The 20,003-nt window shown below is 49.2% G+C and overlaps 1 protein-coding gene across 5 annotated transcripts; it reads right to left on the reverse strand.

Annotated features, from left to right (window-relative positions):
* Positions 1-7,806: 7,806 nt before the first annotated feature.
* C26H1orf116 (chromosome 26 C1orf116 homolog) lies at positions 7,807-18,884 on the reverse strand. 5 transcript variants are annotated; one of them, XM_064733010.1, is made up of 5 exons: positions 17,633-18,245; positions 16,591-16,674; positions 13,547-13,676; positions 10,627-10,789; positions 7,807-9,671 (listed from the first exon to the last, which is right to left on the reverse strand). In XM_064733010.1, exons 3-5 carry the CDS (start codon positions 13,631-13,633, stop codon positions 8,557-8,559), a joined length of 1,365 nt encoding a protein of 454 aa, XP_064589080.1. In that variant the 5' UTR covers positions 13,634-13,676; positions 16,591-16,674; positions 17,633-18,245; the 3' UTR covers positions 7,807-8,556. The 5 variants fall into 5 exon arrangements, with proteins under 5 accessions (XP_064589080.1, XP_064589081.1, XP_064589078.1 ...); XM_064733011.1 differs by lacking the exons at positions 16,591-16,674; positions 17,633-18,245 and adding an exon at positions 18,754-18,884; XM_064733008.1 differs by lacking the exon at positions 16,591-16,674.
* Between the last annotated feature and the right edge of the window lie 1,119 nt (positions 18,885-20,003).

Raw genomic sequence — 20,003 nt, forward strand, 5'->3', positions numbered from 1 at the left:
TTTCTTGGGGCAAACAGAAGGGGGAGATGTCGGATCTCAAAATCTCAGCCCTGAGATTCTGAGCCTCCGAGACCACTTTGGGGGTCTCGGGAGTCCTGGAATGTTGCCAGAAGTGTCTGGTGGCAGGACTTTAACCCTACACAGGAGACGACAAGGATGAGGGCTTCACCGGGTGAATGGTGAAGGGATTAGTTAATTAGAGGGTGAGAAACAAGGTTTAGGATTTATGTACAGGGGGGTTTAGAGGAGTAAGATGGAGGAATTGGGGTGTGTCCTGTCCTCCTCCTTCTTCCTCCTCTCCTCCATCTTCTTTGGCCACGGTGGCACCTTTCTATTGGTTATTACTAAGAGTACACCGAGTTATAACAATAGATGGTATTGGGGAAAAATGATAAATATTGTATACGTAGCAAAGGGTATAAAGATAGGTGCCTGCCCCGGAGGGAGACAGAGTGTGCCCATGGCTGACTGCTGTGCAGATCTCTGCTGGCTGAAAGAACATCTTTTAGATAAACAATTAATAAACATAAAACCAGAAAGAAGAACTGAAGCCTCTTCTCGTTCTTTGATACGCGGGTGCCCCAAGGCCACCTCCGGGCCACCTCCGGGCCTCCCAGGCCCCTCAAACAGCCGAGATAACCCGGACACTAAACCAGCCCCTGAAATGTGACCAGCGTGGGTTCAGACCGTGGGGTGTGATGAACAAACCCAGGGCAGTTTGTTCCATAAAAACAATTCCTCTTTTGCACCAACCAAAGGATTGAGAGGAGTTTATTTGTTATTTATTTATTTACTGAGAGATAGCTCCAAACCTACAGAGGCATTTCAGTTATTGCCAGGGACTTGGGGGCTGCTTTGCTTTCTGTTAAAAATGATGGATTAAAAATTAAATTTTCTCGCCTGTGGCACCTCTGAGAGGGCCTGGGCTCTCCTGAGCTCTCAGAGGAACACATCCCACCTGAGATAGCTCTAATACTTCAAAATGCTGCTTCAAATGGCATAAAATCAGCAGGATGGCTTCTGAAGTAGTGCTAAAAACACAAAAAGGTTTAATAAAAGGTAAAATAACAAAGCTTTTATAGAGAAAAACCGAGCTAGGGGTAAGCGGTTCTTGCTGCTGCTAAAACACCCCACAGAATTATTTTCTTTGTTGTTATTTCCTTTATTCTCTCCTTTTTCTGGTGGATTACCCAGGCTGGACCTCTTGGCCTCTGTCCAATGGGAGCCCCAGGTCTGAGGTGAAGTCCCAAAGGTTCTATGAGGTGTCTTTGTACCAAATTAAGGAGAAAAACTTCTGGGCTTTGTCACAGACATCTTCCATGAAAAATCCTTTTCTCCTGAGAAGCTGAGAGGCCTCAGGAACGAAATGTAAACAATAATTATGTGCTGCTGTGGAATGCAACAGGTGCATCTGTGATTGGTCTCATGTGGTTGTTTTTAATTCAAAATGTTTTTAATTCAAAATGTTTTTAATTAATGGCCAGTCGCAGCCCAGCTGTCTCAGACTCTCTGGTCAGTCGCAAGATTTTATTATCATTCCATGTCTTTCCTTTCAAGCCTTCTGATGAAATCCTTCCTTTTATTCTTTTAGTATAGTTTTAGTATATAATTTTCTTTTACTATATCATAAAATAATAAATCAGCCTTCTGAAACGTGGAGTCAAGATTCCCATCTCTTCCCTCATCCTGGGACCCCACCACAGGGCTTTTTACCCTTTTAAGCAGACAAAAAAAAAATTAATTTGGTCACTCCATCAGCAGGGAGCACATTCCTACACCTGGGTGAGGAGCGGGAAGGGCTCAGAGGGAGATTTAGAGATTTTCTCAGTCCTGTGGGCTCCAGGGCCTTGATCTTGCCCTCTGTTTTCTGTGTGAGACAATCCCTGAAGCACTTTGGAATCTCCCTGGCTGGGGATAAATTTCCAGTGAACAGTTCTGCGCTGTTAATGGTGATATGATTAATCTTGGATTGCAGTAATTGTTGTGTTTTGTACCAAACCTGGGCCATAAATTCCCCCCTCCTGGCTGGGCTCCAGCAGAACTGAGGGCATTTATTGCCCCGAGAGCAGCAAAGCACCAGGATTGGCTTTGTGGGAGCAATAAAATGGGATAAAAGTGCTGGTGGGAACCCCCTGGGAAAAATCAGTGTTATTCCAGAGAACCATAAAATCATGGAATTCCAGGAGACCCTCCTGGGGCACTACCACTGCCTTGCACCTTCCACTGCTAAAGGAGAGTCAAATTCAATTAAATTTAAGTTTTAACAGTCTATAAGTTATATTTAATTTAAAAATGTATATATTTAATAAAAATTTATATATTTATTTATATATGTATATATTTAATTTATTCACATTATATTTATTTATATTATATTTATTATAATTTATTTCTATATTTATATGTTTATATAAAATATATCTACATATAAATATATTTATTTTATTTATATTGAATTTGTTTTATTTATATATATTCTTATATAAATTATTTTATAAATATAAATTTATAAATTTGCATTCTAAAATATATTTATTATTTATATTTATATAAATATATTTATATCTTTATATATTATATTTATATAACTTATATTTATTATTTATATAAATATATAAATTTAAAATATTTAATTTTTTAAAATTACATCTTCACTAAAAAATTAAATCTTGATTTTAAACTTAATTTTAAGTTTAAATTGAAAGTTAAAATTAATTCAGTTAATTAAAGGAGTGTTAAATTCTTCTGGGCTGTGCTAGTAAAGCAAATTCCTCTTCCTTCCTCTGACAAAGGTGCTGGAGGGGGAGCAGCACCAGGACAGGCAGAGACTCCATCCCTGTGCAGATGTGGAGGTCGCTGCCACCACCTCAGCCCAGCCTGTTTGTGCTCAGAGCTGTAATTAATAAATTAATTAATTAGAACAACCCCTGGCTGCTCCTCAGTGCCCAGTTAATGATTAAACCCCTCTTTGGAGCCAGCCAGGGCTGGTTTTGTGCACACAAACCCCTCTGCAAGGAACAACACTGCCCCTGTCTGTCTCCTCCTGGACTTCCAAACCCAGGGGTGTTGGGAAGAAAAGAGACCTTGGGGAGGTGGAGACCTGCAGTGATCCCAAACCCAGCGGGATTTAACAGCAGGAACTCCAGGTTTGGCTCTACTTTAAGATATTATCAGCTAAATTTGCATCACTGGCAAATAGAGGAAAGCAAAACCCAAACGAATAAAATGTGGTTGCTCTGACACAGCAGTGAGAGGCTGCAATGGCCCTGGTGGGTGTTGGTCCTGTGGGGCCAAGCACGGCTTGGGTGGGAGCTGCAGTGACGAGCTTGGGCCTTTTTTCATTTACAGCTCCATTAGGAACAAAGAACAGAGGCAAAAAAAGAGAAAAAAATGATAATGGATGCTGCTGGACCAAGCTGGGGAACAGCAAACCTGGGCTCCAGGGTCCAGCTGGGATCTCCAGGACTGATCTGGGCTCTCTCCATCCCTGTGGGAGATGCTGGAGGTGTTTGAGGTTTTTAACCCCATTCCAGCACGGTCTGGTCAATAACCAGGAGCTGCCCTTTCACAAGAAGACAAGGACCTTCTCCAACCCCACCATGCTTCTCTCTGTTATATTTTTTTTTCTCTTTTTGCCCCTGTTCTTTGTTCCTAATGGAGCTGTAAATGAAAAAAGGCCCAACCTCGTCACTGCAGCTCCCACCCAAGCCGTGCTTGGCCCCACAGGACCAACACCCACCAGGGCCATTGCAGCCTCTCACTGCTGTGTCAGAGCCACCAGATTTTATTGGTTTGGGTTTTGCTTCCCTCTATTTGCCAGTGATGCAAATTTACCTGATAATATCTTAAAGTAGAGCCAAACCTGGAGTTCCTGCTGTTAAATCCTGGTGGGTTTGGGATCACTGCAGGGCAGGGTGAGGGTCTGCACCTCACTGTCAGCCCCAATTCTCCCCTGATGCAGCCCTGGAGGGGCTGTAATTAACTGCAATTAACACAAATTATTTCTGTGTGCAGCTGCTGCTCCCTGACACTGCCAGAGTCCCACCAGCCACTGCTCCTGGGTTTGATCTTTGTAATGAGAGATGTGCACAAGGATGTTTTTAACTGGGACAGGAGGTCTTGACAGGCTCATGTAGACATGGAAATGACAGGTCTGAGCCAGGGTGGGACAGCTGGGTAGGAATTAGATGGATATTCTCTGCAAAATGCAAAGCTGGGTGTTTTCTTTGTTGTTTCTAACATTGTTAACACATAAACTCAGTCTGGATAATCAGCCTGATGACACTGAGGGTACATTTACCAACCCTTCTGAGACTTGCTCCTTCTGCAAGGCTGTGATCTCTCTTCCTGGCTGTTTTGTGTCTGGGCCCTGCTGGGATTTTGCCTTCCAGGCACAAATCAAGCTAAATATGCCCTGAATTAGATTCCCAGAATCACAGAAGGGTTTGGGTTGGAAGGGACATTAAAGCTCATCTCATTCCACCCCCTGCCACAGTGTGAAGCCTGATTCTGATTTCAGGGGTCCCAAACAAGACCCCAGGAGTTCTGCTGGGCTCTGCCTGAACCTGGGGGTGGATTTTGTTTGTGTTGTCCCCACCCAGCCTTGGAACAAGCTGGGATAGTGAAAGGGGATGGAACTGGAGGAGCTTTAAGGTCCCTTCCAACCCAAACCATTCCATCACTTTATGGTGATGACAAGGAAAAGCCTCTGTTCCTTACAGGCAATTTACTTTCCAAACTAATGCAGGCTTTCTTTAGAGAGAGAGGCTGACCCGTGGAGGTAATTACACTGAACAATTAACTGACGTTAATGAACTGCCTGCAGCACTGAGCTGCACTCAGTCCTTGCCATCCCTGACCTTGCAGCAGCAGCACCTTCCCAGGACAGGCTGGGAATCCCAAACAGGCTCAGGCTGGCACAGTCCACAGCCAGGCTTTAATCCCTCTCCAAACATCCCTGGAGGTGCAGGGCATCCTCCTCGAGAGCTGCACCACCCCAAAGGTGTGCACAAAGTGCTGACCCTCAGAAGGAGTCCAAGGGATGTGAGGCACTGAGGCAGGGAAAGGAGCAGGGAAATGCTGGTTTGTAGCTGAGCAATGAATTGAATTCTTCTGGTGTCGCAGACATCTTTTATGGAAAATCCTTTCCTTAGGATTTTTCCTCCTGAGAAGCTGAGAGGCCTCAGGAACAAAATGTAAACAATGATTATGTGCTGCTGTGGAATGCAACAGGTGCATCTGTGATTGGTCTCATGTGGTTGTTTCTAATTAATGGCCAATCACAGTTAGTTGGCTCGGACTCTCTGTCCAAGCCACAAACCTTTGTTATCATTCCTTCTTTTTCTATTCTTAGCCAGCCTTCTGATGAAATCCTTTCTTCTATTCTTTTAGTATAGTTTTAATGTAATATATATCATAATAAATCAAGCCTTCTGAAACATGGAGTCAGATCCTCGTCTCTTCCCTCATCCTGGGACTCCTGTGAGCACAGTCACATTCTGGGGCTGGCACAGTCCTCAGCCAGGCTTTGAATCCCTCTGCAAACATCCTTGGGGCTGCTCTGCATGGAGAGAAGGGCAGGGCGTCCTCCTCAAGAGCTGCACCACCCCAAAGGTGTGCACAAGGTGCTGACCCTCAGAAAAAATCCAAGGAATTTGAGGCAGGGAAAGGAGCAGGCAAATGCTGGTTTGTAGCTGAGCCATGAATCCAGTTATTGTGGGGCTGGCCAGCCTGGTGCCAACCCCTGCAGCAGCAGGAGAAAACTCCCCAGCAGCAGCAGCAGGGAGGCTCCTGAAGGTGCTCCAGGTGGAGCTGAGGTGGCCTCAGTCCCTGCAGGAGCAAGAGGAGGAGTGGGGCAGGAGTACGAGTAGGAATAGAAGCAAGAGCAGGAACAGGAGCAGGAGCAGGGTCAGGATCCCTCCACCAGGAGGAGAAGGAGGAGGAGGAGGAGGAGGAGGAGGAGGAGGAGGAGGAGGAGGAGGAGGAGGAGAAGGAGAAGGAGGAGGAGGAGAAGGAGGAGGAGGAGGAGGAGGAGGAGGAGGAGGAGGAGGAGAAGGAGAAGGAGGAGAAGGAGAAGGAGAAGGAGAAGGAGGAGGAGGAGGAGGAGAAGGAGAAGGAGGAGAAGGAGGAGGAGGAGGAGGAGGAGGAGGAGGAGGAGAAGGAGAAGGAGAAGGAGAAGGAGAAGGAGAAGGAGAAGGAGAAGGAGAAGGAGAAGGAGAAGGAGAAGGAGAAGGAGAAGGAGAAGGAGAAGGAGAAGGAGAATCCCTCTGCCAGGAGCAGGGGCAGGAATAGGAGTGCAGGAGCAGGATCCCTCTGCCAGGAGCAGGGGCAGGAGCAGGAGCAGAGGAAAGAGCAGGAGTAGGATCAGGGGCAGAAGCAGGGACAAGAGAAGGAGCAGAAGGAGCAGGAGAAGAAGGAGAAGCAGGAACAGGAGCAGGATCCCTGTGCCAGGAGCAGGAACAGGAGCAGAAGGAGCAGGGGCAGGAGAAGGAACAGGACCAGGAGTAGGATCCCTGTGCCAGGAGCAGGAACAGGAGCAGAATCCCTCTGCCAGCAGCAGGAGCAGGAGTAGGATTAAGAGCAGGAGTAGGAGTAAGAGCAGGAGCAGGATGCCTGTGCCAGGAACAGGAGCAGGAGTAGGATTAAGAGCAGGAGAAGCAGCAGGAGCAAGATCCCTGTGCCAGCAGCAGGAGCAGGAGCAGGATTAAGAGTAGGAGCAGAAGCAGGAGTAGGAGTAAGGGCAGGAGCAGGATCCCTGAGCCAGCAGCAGTAGCAGGAGTAGGAGTAAGAGCAGGAGCAGGATCCCTGGGCCAGGAACAGGAGCAGGAGTAAGGGCAGGAGCAGGATCCCTGTGCCAGCAGCAGAAGCAGGAGCAGGAATAGGAGCAGGAGCAGGATCCCTGTGTCAGGAACAGGAATAGGAGTACAATTAAGAGTAGGAGCAGAAGCAGGAGTAGGAGTAAGGGCAGGAGCAGGATCCCTGTGCCAGCAGCAGGGCTGGGCTCTGGGTGGCACCAGGCACAGTCGTGGGCTGCTCTTGCATCAGGCCCCAGCCCTGGGGCACAAACAGCTCAGTTTCTAAGGGCTACAAACACATCCAGCAGGTAAAATTCTATATTCCCCTGGCAGGATTAAACAGCTGGTGGAATGGGGCTTGCCTGTGGTGAGTGATTCAGCCCAGAGCATCCGGCAGCTCCAGGAAAGGCACAGAAATGTGGAGTTCATGCCCAGAGGAATGACCCTGCTGCTCCCTGGCTGTTGTTTTAATTTGTTCCCACTTCATCCCAGCTCCTGTTTGTGAGCATCACCACGTCACAGAGTGATAAGGGATCTTTGGGAGTGAGGTTTCTCCTTGGAAATCTGAACAAATCTCAGCCCTCACGACACCAGCACACAATGGCTCTGACAAAAGCCAAGGATTGGAAGAGAAGCCTTTTGTTTCCAAAACAATCTGGTTTTAAGAAATGTTTAGGTTCTGTTTCAGGGCAAAAATGCTTTGAGAGAGTCCTTCATGCTCTCCTCCTTTCTCATAGGTGAACAAGGTGAGATTTCCCTTGGGACTTGCACCATGCAGGTGCTGAGCAGTCAGAGCAGAAAAAAGAATGGAGCACAGGGATGAAAACACAGCTTTAACTGATCAGCTTTGCTGATCAAATAATTCCATTTTCTAGGTGGTGCAGACCTGACCTGCCTCATCCTTTCTCTCAGAACTCTTTGTTTTAAACCCCTTTTGTTTTTTTTGTTTTTTAAATATTTAGGGGGCATTAATTATTTACCTGACTGTGACATAAATCTGTACCACATGGCACTTGGTGATCACACACAGGTTTATTTAGGGACATCAGCCACCTCTGTTCCCCAGGGTGAGCAGCAAAGTGTTGGCAGCATCAGAGGGGCCAGGACAGCTCAGAAGGGAGGAGCTGGAGCTGTCCCAGCCTTGCATCTGCCCCATTTTGGGCAGCACTTCTGGGTCTGACACCAGCACAGCTTCTGGCCTCCTCAGCTGTGTTTTCCTGCAGTTCAAGCCTCTTCCAGGTGCTGGATGCAGGTGGTCAGGGCTGGGTGGGAGAGCAGAGCGTGCCAGGGAGGCAGGGATGGTTTTGCAAGGCACTTTGCAGTCTGGGCAGCCCTCCAGCCCACCCAGCAGGCAGTGATGGTTTTGCAAGGCACTTTCACATGGCAGGTGAGTGCTCAGCTCTCAGAGGCTGTGATAAAATTAAAAAAATAACCCAAAAAAGTCCGAAAAGAGCAGCAAAGTCCAGCAGTTCTTCCCAGAGACGCTTTATCCACAGGCAACCCTTTTGAAAACAAGCCAAACCCCGAATTCCACGGCTTCCCTGTTTTGATGGGTCCCCAAAAGCACTACAGCCCTTGCAGGAGAACACACCCCATCCACGCTGAGAGCTGCTTTGTATAAATATCCCATGTACACCTGCTATATACAAAATATTCTGTACACGCCGCCTTCCTTTATGAAGCTCCCAGCACCTCTGGCAGCGGATGCTGTGCAGGCCACTGGATTTGGGGTGAAAACCCCCATTTCCACCAGCCCCACCAGCTACTCCTTGAGCAGCCCCAACTTCTTGAGCGCCTCGCGCCGGTTCTCGTCGGCCGCGCCTTTGGGCGAGATCTTCACGCTGACAGCGGAGCGCGGCGGCCTGGGGAAGCCGGGCAGAGGGTGGGATCTCCTCTTGCTGCTCTTGTCCTTCTCCTCCTGCTCCTTGGGGCCCCCAAAGTCCTTCCCAGCCCCGAGGGAGGCGGGCCGGGGCCGGCTGCGGAGGAAGCTGGGCGCCAGGCGCTCGATGAACGACATCTTGCCCAGGGAGCTGCTGCTGCCGCGCCCGTTCTGCTCCTTGGGGCCGCCCATGGAGCTGCCCAGCCCCACCCCAGAGCGCTCCAGGGTGTTGGATTTGAAGGGGATCTGGCGGATCCCCGGCACGGAGCCCTCGCCAGGATGCCCAGGGATGGGCAGTGGTGTCTCCCTGGGGTGGGGATGGAGGTGGGCGCTGGGCTCCCGCCTGTCCTGGGACAGTCCCAGCTTCTCCAGGGCCTCCCTTCGGGCTTTCTCCTTCTCCTTGGGGTCGAGGTGGCCTGGATTGCCCTTCTCAGCCGTGCTGTCGCTGGCAGGGCTGGCCTGGCCGGTGGCTGAGGGTGGAGGTGCTGTTTTTACCTTCTGGTTATGCTCCGGCATGGTGCTGCTCCTGCTGGTTTTCAGGATGATGTTTGGTGGCAATTTCCGCGGTTTGGGGGCGGTCGGAGGCCCACGTTTGGCATCGGGGTCCTGAGGGGCCTCCTCCAGTGTGGATTTCTCCAGGTGGCCCCACGAAGTCCAAGTCTTGGTCTCCTTGGGCGCCTCCCCCCTGGCATCTGAGCGCTGGCTGCGTGACCACTCCAGCTCATCCTGGAAGGGGTCTGGAGGTTGGATAATGACGGACTTGGTGTGGCTTCCTAGGTCCAGCCTGCCCTCCTTGAGCACCTCCTGGGCTGGTTTTCCTGCTGGCACCGTGGGGACACCTCCTTTGCTGCCAGAAGCTCCATTTGCTGCAGGGATGTTCCTTGGGCCTGGAGCAGCTGCTGGGGCTGAGCTGGATGGGGCAGGGATGATTTTGCCACTCCTCTGTTCAGCCCCACGCTGCTGGGCTCTGCTTGCAGGGGGAGTCTTGTTCCCCAAATCTGGGAAGAGAGGGAATTGGAGTCATGCTCTGGTCACAGAACACCCCTCACCCGTTCTGGGCCAGCACAGGCACCCAGGAATCCCCCAGCTCCTCTGATGTGCAAACCCAGAGCACCAGGAATATTTCTCTGTCTGTTCTGGGGTGCCCTGACCCCAGAGGAGCACTGACTTTGACCCTCATCTATGGAGAAAGTTTCCTAAACTTCAAATTAAACTAGAATCCACAAAAGTGTGAAATAGATTATACAGAGCAGTGTAGGTGTGTCACTTGGTGAGAAATTGAGGTTTTGGGATTTTAGTATGTTGTGGATGGAAGCAAGATGGAGGGCACAGGGTGTCATCCTGGGTTTCTTCTTTTTCCTCCTTCTCCAAGGGTTTGGGTGGCGTTTTGTAATTGGGCACAAAAGTCTGCACTGTGGGCTCTATGGGATCAGTTATTGGGTTAAAAGGGAAAATAATCCAGGTGTCAGTTCTTAATTGGATGGTTTAGTCTTAAAAGACCTTGTACCAAGAGATTGTTGGCCATTTTGTGCCTTCTAATGAAAAGCTGCCCCACTCACAGTAGTGAGACTGTTTTAGTGATAAGAAATAATGAATATCTGAGTCCAAACATGAACTATCATCTCAACTGCCTTCAATCCACGCCCAGAGAAACCCAGAACTGGTACCCCCACACTCTGATCCATCACTGCTGGGGAAATTGGATCCTTTGGGCCTGATAGAGCCTCGTTAATTACTGTGATTACTGACACTAAGCAAGATCCCTGCAAGGTATTTATATATTGTAGAATTTCAAAGCCATTGAGTTGTGGTATCAAAAAATTCTTGAAAATATTCATATCTAGACAGGACGTGTATTGTACAAATCTGTACTTGAGAATAAGGCCTGTATGAAATACATAGATTTTTATATTTTATACTAAAATCTTATCTGCAGAAGGGTTTCCAGCTCACCCCGGGGCACAGGGCCTCTCCTGGGCTTGGAGGGCTCCCCGTAGTCGGTGTCATCCGTGGACACCCCACTGTCCCCCTCTGCATCCAGGGAGCCAATGGTTTCCTCCAGGAACATCAAACACTCCTTCTCTTCCACAGATAAATAGTCATAGCTGTTGTCACTCTGGAAAAAAAGAAGATAAAGCAGAGCAGGTAAGAAAAAGAAAAAGCATATATACTACATATATGTAGTTTGTATATATAGTATATAGAAATATAAATATATAAGTATATATTTATTATATATACATATAAATATACAAATATACATGCATATATTTATAATATATATGTGTGTATAAATATATATAAATATATATAAGAAAGAATGTTTACTTTATACTACATATATATATAAAATATATAAAAATATATATGTAGTGTGCATTTATAGTATATAGAAATACAATTATATATATATTTATTGTATATACATATAAAATATATATATGTATATATTTATAAGATATATATGTATATATTTATGATATATGTGTATATAAATATATAAAGATATATATAAGAAAGAGAGGTTTACTTTATACTACATATTTATGTACATATAAAAATATATGCAGTATATATAGTAAATATAAATATATATCTATTTATTATATATATAAAATATATTTATTTTATACTACATATATATTATATATACATATATAAATATATATAAACATATATGTAGTATATACAAATATATATTAATATATATGAATATATATATTTATAAGATATATATGTATATAAATATATATATAAGAAAGAGGTTTACTTTATACTATATATATGAGAGGTTTATGTTATACTACACACATATAACTTTATATCTGTAACTTTTAATATATATTAATTCTGTATATATTTTAATATATTATATATTATTTTAATATTTTATGTATTTATATTTAATGTCCAGGTAGTTTAGAGAGCCTGTGACAGCTGCTTGGCTGGTGGCTGTTCAATAATGAGTACTTACAGCTCCAGAAAATTTGCCAACCTCCTCTAAAAATAAGAAATATATATGTACTTAAAACCTTTTTTATATTACCCTCCTCTGTGGGTCAGAAGGTGGATAATTCTGAACATGGGAACTCGGTCTCTAACTTTCAGTTTTTTAAATTGAAATGTGAGCAGATGGGTAACAAATCTGCAGGTACAGACACCTGCAGTGCTCAGCAATGCTGAACCTTCGAAAACACCACCAACACTGAAGGGTTCTGTGCAGGTGATGAACTCTCCTTGTTCTCCCATTCATTCCTGAGCCAGAATTGTTTCGTTTTATTTGTATTTTGAGCACCAGGAGTTGTTATTGTAGTATCAGATATCAAGGTGATTTCTGCAATCTGTCATGAACAAAATGAGGCTTGGGACAGGATGGAATGTGCATCAGATCAACAAGCACAGGGCAGGAATTATTATCCCAGGTGGAGTTGTTTTGCAGAGACACCTTATCCAAATCTTTTACCAGGCAGTATCACAACCAGTTCTTCCATCCCCATTAAACTCAGAGGGTTTGGTTCTGGTTTGCAATACATCAAATGGAAAAGCTGCCAGCACTGAGCTGCTCTCACACATATCAATTATGCTCCAAGCCAGGCAGGATGTAATTAGCCCATCAATCTTGGGATCAGTGTTGGGAGACAAACAAGCTTTAATGCACAGATAGTGAAAAATTACACATCTACACCCATGGTCCCAACTCATCCCTGCCTTAACTGGGAATTCATCTGGTGCCAGGCAGGAGGAGCTCAGCTCGCTGTCTGCTGCAGGTGTTGTCACTGCTCGGAGCCAGCGTGACCCAGTTACACAACTGCTGTCATCCCTGCACCCCTGGCAGCACAGGAGCCTCTGCAGGGACAGGATTCCATCTCCACAGATCCTAGCTCCAGAGAGAGGATCCCCTTTCTAGGTCTCCCCTTTCCAGAGACAGGATCCCCTCTCCGAGGATCCCCTCTCCAATGACAGGAATTCCAGTCCAGGTACAGGATCCCCTCTCCAATGACAGGAATCCCACTCCAGGTACAGGATCCCCTCTCCAATGACAGGAATCCCACTCCAGGGACAGGATCCCCTCTCCGAGGATCCCCTCTCCAATGACAGGAATCCCACTCCAGGGACAGGATTCCCACTCTAGGTACAGGATCCCCTCTCCAAGGATCCCCTCTCCAGGTACAGGATCCCCTCTCCAAGGATCCCCTCTCCAATCAATGACAGGAATTCCACTCCAGGGACAGGATCCCCTCTCCAGGGTTCTCCTCTCCAATGACAGGAATTCCACTCCAGGGACAGGATTCCCTCTCCAAGGATCCCCTCTCCAATGACAGGAATTCCACTCCAGGGACAGGATCCCCTCTCCAAGGATCCCTGCTCTAGGTCTCCCCTCTCCAGGTACAGAATCCCCTCTCCAAGGATCCCCTCTCCAGAAACAGGATTCCCACTCCAGGGACAGGATCCCATCTTCAGGACAGGATCATCTCTCCAGGAATGGGATCCCCTCTCCAGGATTCCCCTCTCCAGGGACAGAATCCCTTCTCCAGGGCATGGATCCCCTCTCCAGGGATGGGATCCCCTTTCCAGGGACAGGATTCCCCCTCCAGGGCTCCCCTCTCCAAGGACAGCATCTCCTCTTCAGGCACAGCATCCCCTCTCCAGGGAATTCCTGCCCCAGAGCAGCCCCTGCAGCACCGAGGGCTCCCCACACAGGATGGGAAGTGCTCTGGGGCAGGAATTCAGCAATCCACCTGGTCCTGCTGCTGCTCAGGGCCTCCAGCTGCCCCCAAAGCACCACCAGAGAGCAGATTTGGGCTGAGATCTGCCCAAAATCCTTCTCCAGCCCAGAGGTTTGAGCTGGGCTGGGCACCCCAGGGTTACTCACCCGCTGGGAGTGGTTGGAGGCCGTGCTGACCATGCTGTCACAGCTGCCAGAGTTGCAGCCTGCCATCCCCAGCTCCTTCCTAGGCATAGCCTGGGCTGCCCTGGAGGCTGGCACGGCGGGAATGTCCTGGCTGGAGCAGGAAAAAGGAGAAAAATTAAGTTGTGAGGTTCCCCCAGGGGTGACTCAAGCACGCTGGGAGGGAGACAGGCTGGCTCTGCTGCATGGAGGAATTGTGCTCCATCTTCAGCTGCTGGATTGAGGAATTTTTCTCCATTTCTAGCTGCTGGATGGAGGAATTGTGCTCCACCTTCAGCTGCTGGATTGAGGAATTTTTCTCCATCTCCAGCTGCTGGATGGAGGAATTGTGCTCCATCTCCAGCTGCTGGATGGAGGAATTTTTCTCCCTCTCCAGCTGCTGGATGGAGGAATTGTGCTCCATCTCCAGCTGCTGGATGGAGGAATTGTGCTCCATCTCCAGCTGCTGGATGGAGGAATTGTGCTCCATCTCCAGCTGCTGGATGGAGGAATTTTTCTCCCTCTCCAGCTGCTGGATGAAGGATTTGTGCTCCACCTTCAGCTGCTGGATGGAGGAATTGTGCTCCACCTTCAGCTGCTGGATGGAGGAATTGTGCTCCACCTTCAGCTGCTGTTTCCAGGAGAAGGCACAGCTGGGCTTTTAAAAATCATCCTCGAAGTTTTCCTGAAAATAATTGGCCATGGGGAAATCTCTGCACAGCCAGCTCGTGTTGGCGGCTCTCTGCTCACCTCACAGGGGTGGATAAGGCACAAGAAAAGCTGCAAGCCTGGCTCAGAAATCCCAGCACAGCCCCAGCCCTGACCCATGGGATCTCTTTCCTCTGCCACACCCTGTGCCAGCCCTGCAGCTTGAACTTGTGAACGCGCTGGCCCAAAAACGCTGCTGCTTACTCACATCCTTGCTCTGTCAGGAGCTTCCTCCTGGCCAGGAGCTGCCTCTGCCACCCTTCCTCGGGGGCCCTGGGGAGGTGTCCCCAGGGAGGTGGCCCCAGGGAGGTGGCCCTGGGCCTTTGGGGCACGCCTGGGTGTGTTTGGGCACGGGGCTGGGGAGCAGGGCAGGCTGGGGGGGTTCAAGCTGCACCCCAATGTCCCCTCTGCTCACAGCAGTGACCTCCCATCACCAGTGGGACCCCAGGGTGGCAGCAGCAGGGTGACAAACAGCCTGGATTTGGGTTTCTCACACTGGGACAGGGTTCCAGGGGGTAGAGAGGACAATTATCCCTGCCCAGAGCTCTGCTGGGCACCCATAGAAGGTGCCATTGCATTCCACATGCACCACCCTGTTCTTGGGGAGGGATTTGGGTTTCCCCTCAGCCAGGGGGCAGAGGGCACAGTTATCCCTGCCCTCAGCTCTGCTGAGCACCCACAGAAGGTTCCATTACTGATGGGAGCAAAGCACTGAGCTTCCAAAAATTCCTGGCACCACAGAAGGTGCCATTACTGATGAATGCAAAACACTGAGCTTCCAAAATTTCCTGGAGTCTCCTCCACATGCACCACCCTGTTCTTGGGGAGGAATTTGGGTTTCCCAGGGGGCAGAGGGCACAGTTATCCCTGCCCTCAGCTCTGCTGAGCACCCACAGGAGGTGCCATTGCCATTACTGATGGATGCCAAGCACTGAGCTTCCAAAATTTCCTGGCACCACCAATGAGTCTCCTCCACCTGCACCACCCTGTTCCTGGGGAGGAATTTGGGTTCCCCCAAGCCAGGGGGCAGAGGGTACAGTTATCCCTGCCCAGAGCTCTGCTGAGCACCCACAGAATTGTGCCATTACTGATGGGTGCAAAGCACTGAGCTTCCAAAATTTCCTGGCACCACAGAAGGTGCCATTACTGATGGATGCAAAGCACTGAGCTTCCAAAATTTCCTGGAGTCTCTTCCACATGCACCACCCTGTTCTTGGGGTGGGATTCGGGTTTCCCCTCAGCCAGGGGGCAGAGGGCACAGTTATCCCTGCCCTCAGCTCTGCTGAGCACCCACAGAAGGTTCCATTACTGATGGGTGCAAAGCTGAGCTTCCAAAATTTCCTGGCACCATCAATGGCATTAAGAAGGTGCCATTACCGATGAATGCAAAGCTTCCAAAATTTCCTGGCATTGCCAATGAGTCTCCTCCACCTGCACCACCCTGTTCTTGGGGAGGGAACTGGGCTGTGGGGGCGAGAGGGAGCAGCAAAACAAACACCAACAGCCCCTGCACGACACACGGACCCACGCGAGAGGATTTGCTGCTCGGCACACACAGAGCCCTTTGTGCTGTAACCTGCAGGCAGGAACACACTGCTGCTTTTTTTTTTTTTTTTTTCCTTCTAGCAGGATCAGGGAATTAGATCCAGAGATAAAGTGAGCAGAACTGGCTGCTTGTTCAGAGTGTTAGACCCTGAAAGAATTCCTTTGTAATTGGAATACGCCGCGAAAATCAGATTTCGACACCCACGCCCTGACAGGTCTAATCCTTCCACGCAGGAGGAGTTTAATATTTCAGGCTCAGCTTTGCATTATTTACTGCTTAAGTGACGTTGAGGTAAGTGGTGGCTTTGGAACAGCAATTCCCTGGATTCTTTGAATTCAGATCTCTTCACAGCCGGGGATTTGAGCTGTGAGGAAGCAGAGCTGAGCTTGGGGGGCTTCAGGCCTCTGCAGGGTTTTGCTGTGCACTGGAGCATCCACAACGTGAAATTTAGATTTATATCAAAACTATTCTAGATTTACATCGGCTCCTCAGTAGCAGGAGGCCTGGCCATGGTTGTTGTGCTGTTCCTGGCTGCCTCCCTCCCAAATTTCAGACAGCAAAACCCTCCTGGGGAAGTGAAAGCCTTGCTGGAGCTCGAGCGTGCAGCTGCTTGGGGCCAGCAGGGAGGCGTTTTCTCCACGAGGATCCCCCTCACCACTAAAGAAATCATTTTCTCTCATTCAAAACCAGCATTTCAGGGACCTCAAGCAGCTGCCAAGGCTTTGACACCCACGGAGCCCCAGCTCATGGGAGGCAAAGTCCAGCCTGAGCTCACCGGGCACTGCAGAGGAACTGCACCGAAACAAGAAGTTCCTTTTCCTCCCTCTGATGTGATTACAGCTCCAGCACACTCATCCAGCTGAGGAAAGGGGAAAAAAATCAGTATTGAAACCCCCAGTTTTAATGATTCAGAAGGATTTTAGTTCCTTCTTTGCCACAACAGTAACAGCCACAAACTAAAAACGTGACTGAGCGTTTGATTTAAAAGACACGGGACTCAAAAAACTGCTTTATAGCTGGGTTTCAGTGGTGTAGCTCTCTTCCCCAACTAAAAACATATTTAGAAGAAGCTATTTTTTATCAAAATCCAAAGGCCAGGTCCCTCAGCTCGTGTGGCCGTTGCCGTAACTGTCCTTTAAAAGCCATCAAAGAGGTGCCGGGTAGCAATTAATGCTAATTGCTTTAGAGAAGAGGCTACTTTCTTTCAGCCAGCACCACTCCATGCTCTTCATCCCGGCTTAGAACACCTCGGTTTTGCTGTCTGGGGTATAACAACCAGACCCTTCCTGCCTGGGAAAGGCTTTGTGCTGCCAGCCCCAAACACAACCCAAAGCAAACCCTGTTTTGCAGGCACTGTCCCAGCTCTGGGCAGCTCAGGGGAATGGATCCCAGCTCTGGGTATCCCAGGGGATGGATCCCAGCTCAGGGGATGGATCCCAGCTCAGGGGATGGATCCCAGCTCAATTCCAGCTCTGAGCAGCCCATGGGATGGATCCCAGCTCAATTCCAGCTCTGGCTATCCCAGGGGATGGATCCCAGCCCAGGGGCAAAGGGGTCAAGGGCAGATCTGAATTTCCTCCTATCTCAACAAGTAAATTAGGCACCCCAGCAGCTGCCTGAGCTGTTTGCTGTCCCCAGCACAGCTTTCCCCAGCCTTCCTCCCACCTGGTCCAGCTTTGCTGGTGAATCCCCCACCACATTTCACCCTTGCACAAGCAGAGTACCCAGAGCCCCCCAGCCCACCCAGCAGCAAAAGCACAGAAAGCAAAGCACAAGCAGGAACAGAAATGAGAATTAATCCATTTTTGCAGTTTTACCGGGCTGTCCGTCGTTCCGTGCTGGCAAATTCCTCGTCCCGGCCGTGCCTATCCCGGGACTTCTTTACTTTTCTGGGCTAACCAAACACGGCCGGGTTACACATTAACCCCGCTCCGCCGCAGATAAGGCGGAGTGCTGGGCAGGTCCGTCCTGCCAGGCGATCCCTGGCCCCTCACCTGCGCCCAGCCCGGCTGCAGCTCATCCTGCAGCCCTGCCAGGGCGCTTTTCCTGCTGTCCCAGCGCGGCTGAACCCCCAAACCCGGAGCGCTGGGTGTGAGCTGGGCCAGCTCTGCCGGTGCCACCCAGCTCCTTCCCTTCTGTCCCCTGCTGTCCTGGGCACGGCTCGGCCGATAGGAGAGCCTTAATCCGACATCCTGTTCTGCAGCATAGCTGCTGGCTGACAGCGGAGCCCCGAGCCCAGCCTTGCCCTCGGTAATTGCCGGTTCTGCTCTCCGCGATGCCGCAGCTCAGCTCTGCCAACAGGTCGCTGCTTGCATTGCGCCACAGCTTCCCAGAGGCCAAAAGTTTGCTGCTTGCGAAGGAAGGAGGTTGTAAAAGGCAGGCAGAAAGTGTTTTGGGGAGGGAAGGTTCGGCACCGATTGATTTACGTGCCCGGGTCTGCGCAGCTCCCCGGCTCCTGTGCCTGTCCCGACCTGCAGCTGCTTTTGCCCCAGTTGGCACCGTGCCCTGTGGGCACCAAAAAAACCCTGCAAGCTCCTGCCCTGTGCTGGGACTCCTTCCACAGGCGGCTCCTGCAGCTCTGGTGAAAGCTGAAGCCCCTCAAGGTGCCCATCAGGCTCATCCTCACACTGACACCTTTCAGAGCTTCTGCTGGTCAAAGCTGAAGATGCCCAAGATGCCCATCAGGCTCATCCTTACACTGAAACCTTCTCAGAACCTCTGCTGGGGCATTTCTCCAGCAGCATCTCCTGCCCTGAGCCCCTGGTGCCACCTCCAAAGAGGGGCCCAGATGTCCCCACCCTGTGCAGGGTGACACTGACCCCCAGGGGCAACAGAGCCTCCGTCTTACCCTGACTTTGGGCTCTGTTGTTAAAATTGGAGCTTTTCCTGCTGGTTAACAATGCTTTGGCCATCCCCCACACACAGCATGGACTTGTACCTGCTTGACAAGGTGCTGCTCACTGCAAATCCACAAACACCCTGCAGGAAATTTCCAGGGCTGACACAGCTGCTGCATTCATTCACATTTCCACGCTCCAATGATTATTATTTTTTTAAATTGGTATTTTTAGCAAAAGGATTTGTTAGCACACATGTTCCCTGCTCCACAGAACAGGGAAGTGGAAACATCAGCTAATTAAAGGCAGGGGAAGATGGAGGGAGAGCAGATGAGGCAGAGGCTCCCACGGGCAATGCTGAGCCCAGCCAAGTGCTGTTCCAGAAGGGAACATGTGCTGCAGAGCAAATGCACAAAGCTGAGAGCCCCAGCCAGCCCCGGCCCTTTGAGATGTCCCACACTGGCCTGGTGAGGGATGGGGATGCAGCCAAGGCTGCTGGGGCATTGTCACAACCAGGGATTGAGGGCAGGACTGGTGCCAGGGTGTCACAGACATCTTTTATGGAAAATCCTTTCCTTAGGATTTTTCCTCCTGAGAAGCTGAGAGGCCTCAGGAACAAAATGTAACCAATGGTTATCTGCTGCTGTGGAATGCAACAGGTGCATCTGGGATTGGTCTCATAGAGTTGTTTCTAATTAATGGCCAATCACAGTCAGCTGGCTCAGACAGAGAGCCGAGCCACAAACCTTTGTTATCATTCCTTCCTATTCTATTCTTAGCCAGCCTTCTGATGAAATCCTTTCTTCTATTATTTTAGTATAGTTTTAATGTAATATATATCATAAAATAATAAATCAAGCCTTCTGAAACATGGAGTCAGATCCTCATCTCTTCCCTCATCCCAGAACCCCTCTGAGCACCATCACACCAGGGCTTTTGGAGCTGTGAGCTTAAACATGGTATTAATTAATTAAGTAATGAACTGGGTTTGGTTGATGCACCCCAGCAGCTGCCTGAGCTGTTTGCTGTCCCAAGCACAGGATTCTCCAGCTTTTAATGAATTAATTTTAATTTGAAGTGGAAGTTTTAGACCTGTGTGGGTTTTGTTGAGTCGTGCCCTGTGCTGAGGCTGCTCTGAGAAGAGAGGAAAGTGATGGGTGATTTTGGGGTGATTTTGGGGTGATTTTGTTCTTGCAGTGCCAGGGTGTGAATGAGCAGCAGCAGGGCTCCAGTCTGGGCAGCCCAACAGGCAGAGCTGCAGGAAAGTGTCAGCATCCATTAGGGGAAATGTGGAGCTCCTCTGAATCAGGAACCCAAAAAAGAACCTGTTCTTTTGCCACATACCTTTCCC

The sequence above is a fragment of the Zonotrichia leucophrys genome, chromosome 26, assembly GCF_028769735.1.
Source record: "Zonotrichia leucophrys gambelii isolate GWCS_2022_RI chromosome 26, RI_Zleu_2.0, whole genome shotgun sequence".
Taxonomy (NCBI): domain Eukaryota; kingdom Metazoa; phylum Chordata; class Aves; order Passeriformes; family Passerellidae; genus Zonotrichia; species Zonotrichia leucophrys.

Coding starts and splice junctions, on each gene's coding strand:
- C26H1orf116 (XM_064733011.1), bottom strand. CDS start 13,633: ATGCCTAGGAAGGAGCTGGGGATGGCAGGCTGCAACTCTGGCAGCTGT. Junction 10,790..13,546: donor CCTCCAACCACTCCCAGCGG/GTGAGTAACCCT, acceptor CTTTTTTTCCAG/AGTGACAACAGCTATGACTA. Junction 9,672..10,626: donor GAGAGGCCCTGTGCCCCGGG/GTGAGCTGGAAA, acceptor CTCTCTTCCCAG/ATTTGGGGAACAAGACTCCC.